Consider the following 13,695-nt stretch of genomic DNA (forward strand, 5'->3'; position numbering starts at 1 on the left):
TCATCTAGCAGCCTAGAAATATATACAATATTGAATATGCAAGTATAGCAAAGTGTAAAACACTATTTTCAAAGTACTTAAACTCAAATAATATCTTAATTTTGACATAATATAGCAACTTCTTGAAACGTTGGATTTTTTTGTGTTTTCTAATTTCACTGCTAGTTGTTTAATGTTTTCATTTTGCCTAAATACAAACCACTTATCTTAACTCTTAACTTAATTCACTTATTTTTGAAGTTTTATTAAACAGTAAAAAATTAGTTTTTGAATAACTTATGAACAGTTTATTTTTACACAGCCATTCATTAGTTATCCTTACTCTGTATTTATAACAATGTTCAAAAATATTATCAGAATCACACTTTTGCTAAATCAAGCAGGCATCATCTGCATAGTGTTTTGATTTATTATTTATAATAAAATATGTTATTTTTATTAACAACAACAGACCCAAACAAGAGGTCCCAAATTAAAATTTTCACTCTCAAACACAACATTGTTTATAACTGTATTTTTATTTTAGGTATTTGATTTTATTAACACTGTAAAGTTTTCGTTTCACATATTTACTAAAACAGATTATATTATCTTAAACTTATAAGATTTTAAACTAAGATGTTACTTTAAGGACGTTTTAACTTTCTACATTTTGTGATCATCAATACTGCACCATAAATTAGTTTTCATTCTTAAGTATCATTTCATATCAACGATTAATTCACAACACATTCTATTTTAACAATTAAGGCCATAGGGGGGATCCAACATTTTTTTACAAAAATTAATTTTGGCTTTTATATAAAAGCTTTAAGTACAAACTACAAGCCAGTTTTTATAGAATTCAAAAATGTCATTTAAATTTTGAGATATTTAATTTTTTGTAAAAAATTTTTGATATAATTGTATGGACCTCAAATTTTTTGGAGTCAATTTTATCGGAAATTTTAAAATTCACTAAAAATTCACTAAAAATCTATCTCCTCCTTTATTTTTAAAGCAATCTTTTCAAATGTTTAGGAAAAGTTCCTTTTAACAAAAGGAAAAAACGTTACTTTACAATTTTAGTAATTTAAAAAAATAAAAAAAAATTTACAAAAAAAAAGAGTGTTTTTTTTTTGCAAAAAAAATATATTTTTACAATTTTTTTTTTTAATTTTAAAGTAACGTTTTCTTGTTATTGTATAAAGATTAGACTGTGAATGTTTGAAGAAGATTTTTTCTTGCAAATATCAAAACATCTATCATTTTTATGTTTAAATATTACTAGATAAAAGACTTATTTTTTCTCAATAATTATATAACAATGAAGTGCTTGCATGAGATAAGTGGACACTCTGATAACATTTGGGATATTCAGTGGAGTCCAGACGGTAGACACCTTGCTTCTTGTGGCTCTGACAAGAGCGTTTGGATTTGGGGAAAACAGGGTTGGTAGTTGGTTTATCAAGTGAAAAAGATAACACTTATTAAACATCATTTATAAAATTGTATACTTTTGCAATAAGAGTTTAAATAGTTAGCTAACTAGAGTTAAGATATTAATAAACTAAAATAACATATCATAACCAGAATGACATTTCACTGTAGAAGCCTTTTGATTAAAGCCTTTTGATTTTGTTAAAACTTCATTTGATTCCAACAACCTTTTATAAAAACTGATCCTCTGATAAATTTTGAGTTTTGAACTTAATAAAACTATAGTTTACTTTTTTTTGAGTTATGTTTAAATTTCACTTGAAAATGTTTTAGTTTTAGAAATTTAAGACAACAACATATATTAAACAATATAAAACTAAAATGTTTTATAAAATTCTCACAATTTTTTTTCTGCTAGTACTATTTATATTTGCAATTAAAATTAAAAGTAGTATATAATCAACCTTAAAAATCTTAAAAGTACATTTGAACTATTAATTTCTATCACACTGATTAATATAAACTTTACCCAAGAAAATATCAGAAAACTTTTACCAAAACCACCTTTAAACTATCTGTAAAGTCATAGCAAAATTTTTTAAATTCTGTAGTTTTTTTTCATATACAGAATATTACAATTGTGAAATTTGCCAAACTACAAGTTAAAAGATGAACTATCTAGAGTTTTTTCAATTTCTAATTTTAAATTAAGTATTTTTTATTTGAAATAGACCAATTATTAATGAGTTTATTTGTTTCCGAATTCACAGTTATCCAATTTTGCGTTAGAGTTATTGTTTTGTTTGTTAAATGTTTATTTTCTATAAAATGCTTATCAATTTCTTAAGTATAAAAATTTTAACTGATTTATGTTTAGTAACTTTTTGAGGTGTTTTATGTAGTAATGAATATTGAAGTTTTAAGTACTATTTTTATATATGTTTTCGAATATCACTCCAATTTAAAAAAATGTTATTGTCAAAACAATGTTTGCTCATTTAAAGTAGTTTAATACTTACTTATATTTTAAAATTCAATTTTAAGATTTTTTAACCAACTGAGGATTTTCTTTGAATTATTTTTATTATGTGAATCATTGTTTTGACAATAAATTTTGAAAATTTAGAGTGATATTATTTTCCTAATTTTTAAGTCAAGAACTTATTGTACTTATTGAGAACTTATTTTAATCTCAAGAGTAAAAAGTATACAATATGTTTTTAAATGATTATATTTATAAAACTAATGATGTTACTTGACTCTGTTTGTAAAATTGATAATTTTTTACTAAAATTTCCAAGTTTAATTTTTATTTTAAATATTTTTTCGTCAAGTTGTATTTTTTAACTTTTTTCTTTTTTTTTTCGATCTTTTTTACCTCTTGTAAGTTTTACCAAAAGTTTTAATTTGTTTTTAATTTCAACCATATATAAATAATAATTATTTACAATATATGCTAATGTATAGCTTACTCATATAACCTATCAATCTACAAAAGCAAAGACTCAAAGACCAATACACGTTAATTATTTTTACATGTTTATATTAAGAACTGAAACAGTAGTTATATAAAAGTAAAATAAAATATAAGATGATAAATGTTTTACAATCATTGAATTTATTTAATGAAACTTTTACCTAGAACAGTTATGAAAAACCTAAAGTTAAAACATGTTACTATTTTTGTTGTGTTTTGTAGAATGATAATTCATCATAAACTGCTTTTAACTTAAACTGTTTTAAATTTCAGATATACAAATTGTAATACATTTTTGTTGAGGTCAAATACAAAACAGAACATTATTAGTTTATAAAACTTGAGTATTAAAAAAATTATGTCTTTTAGTACATTATTAATCTTTACAAAATACAGTGTATTAGATTTTAAAGAAATGAATTATTTATATCTAAATATATTTCATGTGTTGTATTGATATATATATATGTATATATTTATTTTTTTAATTATATAAAAACTATAATTCATACAGCTGTTTCACACATTGAAATGTAAAATTTCATGTGATCTTCAGTGAGTTGTAGTTTATTATAATAGTGAACAGAAATTTCGATTTTAGAATTTTTTATAGTAATTATGACGTAGTAATGGTACAGTTTATTGTACGATTAGTTGAATTTGAAATACGCTGTAAATATTATTCTATGCTTTTTAGGAAAGTTTAAAAAGATTATTTTGGAAAAATGTTTTAAGCTATTAGAAAAATTTTTTAAGCTGTTGGGAAAAATGTTATAAAATGCTATAAAATACTCGTGTTTGCCGCTTCGATTTTATTTTGTTTTAATATTTAGTTGGTTTTAATTTTGTTAAAAAAGTATTTTTGATAATGGATGCATATGTTTTGTCTTTCGCTTTTCTTGTTTAGTGTTACTTGTATATGTATATATATACCACAGATGTTCTTGTGTTAAAACTTTATTTCAACTAATGGCGTTTCACTGCTCTCAAATAAATTTAAGAATAAATCTACGGAGTCTCAAAAAACTTATTCTTAGAGCTTTTTGAGACTCCGTAGGCTTATTCTTAAATTTATTTGAGAGCAGTGAAACGCCGTTAGTTGAAATAAAGTTTTAACACAAGAACATCTGTGGTATTTATTCCATTAAGCTTAGCTTATCAAGATCTCCCGGATTTAACGCCTTTTAACGTTACATCTTATATATATAAATATATATATTTAAACAGACGGAAAGTGGACTTGCAAGAACCTGCTGCAAGACGGGCACCAGCGGACGATACGGAAGATATCGTGGTCCCCCTGCGGCAACCTCATAGCATCGGCCTCGTTCGATTCCACCATATGCATATGGGACAAGCGGTCTGGGGCGTTCGAGTCGTGCGCCACGTTGGAGGGGCATGACAACGAGGTGAAGTGCGTCAAGTGGGCCAACTCCGGTCAGTACGTCGCGTCCTGTTCGCGCGACAGGTCCGTGTGGATCTGGTCCGGTCAGCTTGATTTTGTGTATTTTTATTTTATTAGTTGACTGGCTGCTTTCTTTCATAAAGGTACAATTATAAAAAGTAGTTAAGTATCACACACAATTAAAATAATATGAATGAGTTATTTATTTGAGTCATCCAAAAATTATATTTTAAACTTTAATGAGCTTTTATTAACCCAATTGTAACAAAAAAGTCTTTACGTAGTAATTATAATTTTTCTTCACGAATGTAAATTTGCTCTGCTATCTCACTACTTTTAAAATTTGTTGAAATAAAAAAAATATCTTTATGATATTTGTTTATGTATCTTATATATGCCCAAATGTCCCATTGATAGTATATATGTTTAACAAAAGTGTAGTTATATCAAAATACTTTTTATTATATTATTAACTTTTACGGTTTCGAAATAAAATCACGTTCTGGTTTTAGAAAATTAAAAATTTATAAAATCTTATTTGTAAATGGATATAAACTTGTGTAAAAGTGTATTTCTTAAAAAATCAAACATTTTTCTAAAAGTATGAAGTCTAATCAAAAGATAGACTCAAATAAATTTTACTGTATGTCAAAGTTTATATGTGTGTTTATATTTATAGTTTCATATTTTTCATTGCTAATAAATTATTTATACACAAGGAGTTTTCCTTTGAATCAAATTTTTCCGAAAACTTACCTAAAACCTTTTTTCTCTCTTCTTTATCAACTCCAGAATATCTAGTTTAAGTTTCAAATTATGACCTTATGGACCCCTGACTTTCTAAAATGACCCCAATCGGAAGCCCTGGTCTTTTATTAGTTTTCAAAATTTCTGTAATATTTAGTATAAGTTTCATAACTACCCTTAAATATACCTAATACTTTATTTTTATACCTAAGACTTTATTTTTGCTCTTCATCATCAACACCAGAATATCTAGTGAAAATTAAATATTATGGCTTTATAGCCCCTCTGTGGTCTATTTTTTAATCAATGGCCCCTTTGCGGATTATGGTCCTTTAAATTTCTGAAATGGGGGCCTTATGAAAAAGTTTATGACTTTTTTGCAACATATTTCGAAGTTTACTTTCGTAAAAATGTTAACTGTGTTTATTGATCATTTAAATTAATTACTCTAAACATCAACTATTAAAGTTTCTTACTTGTTATTAAATGTATAATTATAGTTGAGGACGACAATGATTTCGAGTGTGCGGGAATGCTGACAGATCACAAACAAGATGTGAAACACGTGTGCTGGCACCCTAATACTGATGTACGTTACTTTTAACATTATATTTGAGTGAACCAAGTCTTTAACAAAATAAAGATGTCTTTAACTTTTTCTGTTGGACGCATCCATAATGTATCAAAAATGAATTTATTGTTGTTCTAAAACAATAAAAATGAAAATAAAAATAGATTAAGTTTGTTGAAACTTTTTTAAGAAGTTTACAAGATGTAAACATGACTTGTTTTGTTAAGCCTTTTCAAAACCGTTTAATTTAACATGATTAATTTTTATAAATTTATTAATAGTTGTTTTGAGTAAAAAAGAAAAAAAAAACACATATATTTAGTTTCCAAAAGTTTCTTATTTTAAATTCGCAATAGTTTATTATACCTTTATTAAATATTAAAATTATATTTACAAACACTTAATGTTCGAAAAAATAAAAAAGTTAAAATATTTACAAAAAAAAGCTTTTATTACAAATGTGTGTTAGCATTATTAACTCAGAAATAACTTATTAATTTTTTTTTGTTTGTTTTTTTTTATAACTTGACTTAATAGCAAAAGTTTAAAGTATATCAAATCTAAAAACAATACCATTATTATTTTTTTTCATTTTTATTAAAAACCTTTTATAGTTTTGAAAGTTTAATCTGTTATATTTGTTAACTCTAGAATTGCTATAAACACTTTCAATACTGTAAAGAATTTACATTTTAATAAGAATCGTTGAACTTTATAAATACAATATTTGTTAAATTCTATTTACTAGTTAGTAAAGAACAATAAAACATATTCTCAATAAAGTATAAACTGCTGTACAAACAATGTGCGTGTAAATTCTCACAAAGCAAACAAACCAGGTGCTGGCGTCGGCGAGTTATGACGACACAATAAAGATCCACGCGTCGCGCAACTACGAGTGGGAGACGGTGACGACGTTGTACGGGCACGAGTCAACCGTGTGGGGGGTGTGTTGGAACGAGAAGGGTGACAAGTTGGTGTCATGCTCCGACGACAACACCGTCAAGGTGTGGCAGAGTTACAAACCCGACGGATACTCAAAAGGTAGATAACTTACAAAAATGTTAACATTTGTTTCTTTTATTTATTATAAATTGTTATTCAATGGCAGTTTGCTATTTTCTTATACTTGAAAAGGCCGCAATTTTTTACCACCGAAACCTGGTAAGTAAATTAAATTTTTAATTTGCACATTTTTATTTAATTTGATAGTAAAAAATTATTATTCATATATAATTATTTATATAGTTTAAAAGCTAGAATACGTTTGTATTGTAAAAACAAACTCGAAAGGTTTAGAATATGAGTTTAAAGTTTGCTTGTAGTGAATAAATCAAAAACAGCATATAAGATTATAATGATTTTATACATTTATTTTAATGGAAACTTTTGTGGTTGTTTTTTAGAAAGTTACTCGAAAAGTTTGAAATTGTCTTTGTTATGTATTTAATATTGGTGAAAAGTTTATATTTTATTAATGGTTTATAACGTATTAATGGTTTATAATATATGTAAAATAATAAATATTATCGAAGTTCTGATTATTTAATTTAATAAATTTAGTTGGTTTGCCTGTTTATAAAAAAAGCTTTATTTTATAAATGATGAAAACTTTACAATCAGTTTAAAATTAAATGCTTTTAAGTTTTGCCAAGATAATTTTGTTTTTAAAATTTTATTAACTTACGTAATCAACTTTTTTTATCATTAATTTTTGTTTCATTTGAACTTGTATTTTGTCTGAAATATTTTAAAGCTCGTAAAAGTTATTAAACGACTAGTAAAGTTAAGTTCTACTTGGGTAAAAAGTTGTTTAGATAATTAACAAAGGTTTATAACAGAAGTTCTATATTAAAAGTTTGTATTTTTAGGAGCAGACGTCACCAATGAAAATACAGTGTGGAAAAATGTATGCACTCTGAGTGGGTATCACACAAGAACTGTTTATTCAGTCGATTGGTGAGTTTTATTGTTTGTAAGAACTTTTTACTTTTGTAAAAAGCAAGGTTTAAAAAAAATCTTGTTGTTTTTTAATGACTTTGAATGTTATATTTATAATTTATATAGCTCTCATAGCTTAACTTAAGGTAGTAGTTATTTTAAATAAAGTTTTGGATTGTTTATGTTTTTTGATATTTTATTAAAATTTATCATTTTTACATACTAAAATTAATTATACTAACATATATAATGTTTGTTATATCTTTGTATTTCTCAAATAAGTTTACTTCTAAATTATAAAAAAATTTGCAACGTATAAGCTACATTTCAACATTAATACAATTTAATAAGTTTAATTTCACTTTATTTCGATTTATATCCAAATATTATTGTGAAGAAGAATCTGAAAATTTCTCTTTGATAGAAGATTATTGATTGACAAGCTTTTTTTAATGAACTCTACAACATAAATTTTTAAACAAGTCATTTTGTAAGTGTACTTTCGAAAAGTTAATTAATTTTTTTCCTTAGCAAGTAATTTTTCAGTTACTTAAGCACTTTATCTTGTATTGATGTGGTGATAACAGAATAACTATATTTTTATAATCTATATTATACAGTATTTTTAACTTATCTGTAAAAAACACATGATAAACTTTAATTAAGAGATTAAGTATATTTGTCAACATACATCTCTTTAACTATTCCTTGATTAAAGACATTAATTAATTATTTATTTTTATTAATCTTAGCAAATAATAACTTGTTTTCATTAGCATCTTGATTTTATTATTATTTTTGTAGATCCTTAATATATTTTATATTAGTTTTTAGATATGAAAACTTTTGCAAAAATAAACTGCACAGAGTCAGAAAACCACTTAGGGAGTTTATATGATAAGAACATTGAGTAATTTTTTGATTTAAATTGAGTATTAATTAGTCTTTAAAAAATAATACCAATAGCATTAATATGTGTTTTTATTCAGCTTAGAAAGAAAAAAGTTTCTTCAAAAGAAATTTTTACAAAAATATTCATTACTCAGTTACCAAATCATTTAACCTGTTTTTTTTAAGTCGACGTTTTGTTTTGGATCAAGTATTATGTTCCAATCATTATATTAATTCTCTTGTGTTTTTTGTATTTGTAGTTTTTGTGTTGTTTTTCAGTTTATTTTGACAAAATTTACATGTTTAGTTTATTTATAATCATAGTATAATCCATCTAGTTTATCTTTAAAAAAAAATTTTATAGCAAAACATTTTATATTTCAAAGTAATACAATGCTCAGGATCCTAATTATAACTAACTACTTTTTTTTATTATTAGACTTTGAAAAACCATTTATTTGCTTGCTTTCAATACTTCGTTATTCAGTAATTGCATTTTTGTTTTTATATAACATTAAGTATATGTTTTTGTAGTTAATGCCATGTGTAACTTTTGTAATTTTTTTTAGCTTTTGTTATTTTACAGCTTTCATGTTTAATAAAGCGTTAAATATTGAAACCTGTTAAATATTTTAAAAATATTTATATTTAAACTTCACTTGAATTAGTATCTTTACTAAATCTGCTTTAACTAATCATGTAGTTTTACTATAATACAGGGTTGCGACTTTACCTGGAATCCTAGAAAAAAACTGGAATTTGACAATTAAGGGCAAAGAAACCTGGAATTTTGACAATTTTCATCTGTTAAGTTGTAAAATTTCATTTTGACTTAAAAAATCTATCATATACATAAAAAATTTTTGTCATCATCAAAAATTTTTTTTATTAACAATCATATTTAAAGTAGCTTCACAGTATCTTTTCAATGTTTTTATACTATTTAATAGTTTCTTGCCTTAAACTTAATTTTAAACTAACAATATACCCAAAAATGTGTACTTTTAAACATTTGGAAGAAATTTGGAAAACCTGGAAAAAAATTTGAAAAAAATTAGTGGCAACCCTGTATAATAGTAATATAAAAATTTATTATGATGTTAAAGTTATAATAAAGAGAGTTTTAAGTAACGATTTAGGAACTTTTGATTATTAGTGGTCATAATTAAGTTTTTACAAATTAAAATTATTATTTTGATTTTTATCTTAAATACACAACTTAACAAAGTGATAATTGTTAATATTCAGAATTGTTTTAAATTATTAAAAAACGTCAAGTAAGATTAATGTAACCTGTTATACATGTAAAAGTAAAAGCTGAACACAAAAAACTTCAAACATTTATAACAAATATATACAGGAACGCAGATGAGGTTATAGCGAGCGGGGGTGGTGACAACACCATCAACATATTCAGGGAATCCCCCCAATCAGATGATCCCATGGCGACCAACTTCGACATGGTTGCCAGGCAACAGAACGCGCACGAACAGGACGTGAACGCAGTCGTGTGGAACCCGCAAAACAACCACTTGCTGGCGTCGTGTAGTGATGACGAAATAATTAAAATATGGGACGTCAATCAAGCTTGATTGTTTTTTATTTGTGAATTAGCTAATTGTTTTTAGGGCTTGTATTATAAAAATAATGGTTCATTATTTAAGATTGATTTAAGTTTTGTTAAAACTAAAATTTTACTATAATGAACGCATAAATTTCACTTTTAAAGAAAGTTTAAATCAAATTTTAGTTACTTGTAATAAAAAAACGTAGTTATATAATTTTGGTAATGTATATTAGCATCAAAAATAATGAATTATTTCAAGTAATTAAATTACTTATTAAAAAAAAACTTGACTACCTTGTAAAATATTAGTTTTGAAGTGTTTTACAACTTCTAATATTCTTTAAAATAAACTAGTTACTATCACTGTTTCTAACTTAAAAAAATGAATATATACATAAGTTTTTTAAGCTATAATTCGTTTAAGAGTTTTCATCATATAGGTATTCTTTTCTATAAAAAATACCAGACACATAAATAAAGTAAACAATTTGAAGTTTTTCATTGCATATTAGTTAATATATATCACTGCTGTGAAGTTTTAAACGATAAACTAACAATTTTTTTGTTTTTGTTATATCTTTAAGTTAACTTTCTCCAATTGTTTATAAATAAAATTCTGTCATATTAAGCTAAATGAGTTTGGGTACACGACTATTCAAATTCGGAAAATTAAAATTCTTTAAAAAAAAATTAAACGGTCACAACTAAAAAAGTAATGTATACTTGTCAAATATAAAAACTACATATCTAGTTCCTATTAATATCTATAGGTATTTTTATTCTTTTTGCTAAAAAGTAAATACCTTTTAAGATATGGCTTTAATAAAATAAAAAAATAATTATTTTTAATAATTTTAAAATATTTTGAAACATATTTTAGATATTGCAAAACGGAAAAAAGTGGCTTGCAGATATTAAAAAGATCTAAATATGAATATTTTATATTAAAAAAAAAATTACCTTTTGGAATATAGTCTTTTTATTTTTTTTAAGAATTTGAGTTGTCCGAGTTTGAATTGTCTTGTAACCTATTAAGCTAAATAAGTTTAATACTTCTATTTATAACTTAAAGCTTGTTTTATAGCAATCTCTTAAACTATCAAAAATGTTTATCGGTATAAAAGTTTTAGTGCAACAAACATATTTATTTGGGCTTTCAAAATGTTTAGGAATAAAAGCTACTCTAAAATTGTTAAAAAACTTAAACTAGAAAAAATACACAGGGTTGGCACAAGATCAGGAAAATCCGGGAAAGTCAGGAAAAACTAAAAAATGACGAAAGACAGGAAAAAATAAGGGTTTTTGAAAAAAAGTCAGAAAATTTGAAACAACGTCAGACTTTGTTCGTTCAAATTTACAAGAATATTTAAATTCAAATGCCTTCATATTGTAAAAGTTAATGAAATCAGTGGCGAAAGAAAATATTTAAAGCCAACAAACTGTGGCTAGATTTAGAGAACTGATTCTTTACAACAAGTGTAGGGGAAGCAGATGAGAACGATTTAAATAAAATGAGGCAAATGGTTTTAACTGCCATTAAAATTAAGCGGTATGCAGACCAGATGAAGGAAACCATATATCCATTAGATCAGGGGTTGGCAGGTCAAAAAGGAACGTTTTTTTATGTGCTTTAAAAAACATATTTAAAGATATTTTTTGAACAAAAAAAATAGGCGATAGAATATACTCTAAATATAACACTAAAATTTTATTTTTGTATTTTCAAAAACATTAGTATATTAAACTAATTGAATAAAAATTTTAATGTGGCCTGCGGGCCGCAGTTTGCCGACCCCTGCATTAGATGAAGAGGTTAAAGTGCTAATAATGAAACAGGAAATAAACTTTAGTACATAAAGTTACGAAAAAAGTGTTTGATTAAGTTCTTTGTTTTTTTATAGGTTTAGTTATAGAAGTTCGTTCTTTTTTTAAGGTTTTAGTTGTAAAAGTTGGATATTGTTTTAAGGATTTAAAGGTAAAAGTTCTTTATATGTGTTTTCATTTATTATACACATTTTTTTTGTGCTTTATTTTCTTAACTTTTTAATTTAAAACCAATCTGCTTCCTAATTGTATCTAACTTTAATTTTGTTATAATTTAGATTTAATCATTATAAATATTCAAATAACAAAATATACATTATATCAAGTTCCTGTGACTTTAATTGTCTTTACAGTTGTTAAATTTATTGATTCAATACTTAATGTTATTTTTTCTTTTTGTTCACAAAAAATTACATAAAACTTTTCATATTAAAGCGCTTAACTGTTTTTCCAAACATAAAGAATAAAAAATCTAATTTTAGAATACAAATTAACTAGCTTGTCCTAATGTTCATATAAATTGTGACGTAATTATTAGATATATTTTTTTCATGATTAGTATTCAGTAAATAATTAAAATTAGTACTTTCATTTCATGTGATAAGTTTATATTTTGATTTGTTATTTTATTGTGTCTTTTTGTTTACTTTATTTATTTGGACTTAATAATTAACTGTTTAATCTTTCCATTAAAAACCCAGTTGAAGTGTTGATTCGTTAACACACAGAAACATACGTTAGTACAATAAAGGGAGATTACTGTATAGTTTGTTTTTATTTAGCTTAATAATTACAAGTATTATACAGTTTTCAATCGGATTTAACATTAAGTATTATATCTATTATACCTGTAAAATATATAGCAACTATTTTTAATGCATACATGTATATACCTACTTCAGCTTCTATTCTTTCCTTACAGTATTTATTTTTTTACAGAGCTCAGTTGAAGTGTGTTAATCCGTTAACACACAAAAACATATGTCAATGTGATAAAAGAAGGATACTGTTTAATCTGTTATTATCATATATTCCAGTCAACTTGTTTCACTAGAATCTTTTATTAACAAACTTTTAAATTTATTTATTGAATAGTTATTCGGAAATGCGTTTTTTCAGACTAGTTGTGTTTATAAGTTAAAAATGTTTTGCTGATTGAGCTGTTTATTGCAAATACATTAATCATACACAGATGGCTTAAGTTATATAATGGAAGTGAGATAATTGAATTCAACAAAAAAATTTTTTTTTAAACCTCTGTAAAAATAAGATTGAAAGCTTTGTATAGTTCAAGTTTTTGATTACAATAATTTTAAATTAAAAGTTTGATTTAGATAAGTCAGGAAAATTTTTCTCAGCTTAATCTGTGGCAACACTGGGTATCCCTTATCTGAGCAAAAGCAAACATAGAAGTTTGTCTTTTCTCGTAATTAGGAAAAGATAGACTCAAAATAAAATTTGATGCTTCTAGAAAGGAATATGTTTCAAAGATATGATAACTTTAGCAAGGTGTGAACGCAAAACCAGCTGTCTTCCTTTCACCTGAGGACTGAAATTGATGAAAGCCAATCTACTCAAAGCAGAGAAATGGTGCTTTGTCTCGTTTGAATCCTGATAATATATCTAGAGTATCTAAAAAAAGATTTTGTTGACGATGGAGTGTCGCCAGAGAATAAACTACGTCGTTCCGGTCGTGTAAAAACCTGGAGAAAGGTTTACGATCCCGAAAGTGGTACAAACAGGGTTGCCACTCGGTCAGGAAATCAGGAAAAGTCAGGAAAAATTTTTAAAAATGACAAAAGTCAGGAAAAAATGGGGGGTTTTGAAAAAAGTCAGGAAATTTAATAAAATTA

General features: G+C 25.1%; 1 protein-coding gene across 1 annotated transcript; it reads left to right on the forward strand.

The window, feature by feature from the left end:
• Positions 1-1,274: 1,274 nt before the first annotated feature.
• Positions 1,275-10,473, forward strand: LOC145842013 (putative cytosolic iron-sulfur protein assembly protein CIAO1 homolog). Its single transcript, XM_082949360.1, has 6 exons — positions 1,275-1,430; positions 4,124-4,384; positions 5,549-5,637; positions 6,459-6,663; positions 7,491-7,578; positions 9,812-10,473. Exons 1-6 carry the CDS (start codon positions 1,307-1,309, stop codon positions 10,041-10,043), a joined length of 999 nt encoding a protein of 332 aa, XP_082805486.1. The 5' UTR covers positions 1,275-1,306; the 3' UTR covers positions 10,044-10,473.
• Positions 10,474-13,695: the final 3,222 nt, after the last annotated feature.

The sequence above is a fragment of the Thalia democratica genome, chromosome 8 (genome assembly GCF_965202585.1).
Source record: "Thalia democratica chromosome 8, ktThaDemo2.hap1.1, whole genome shotgun sequence".
Taxonomy (NCBI): Eukaryota; Metazoa; Chordata; class Thaliacea; order Salpida; family Salpidae; genus Thalia; species Thalia democratica.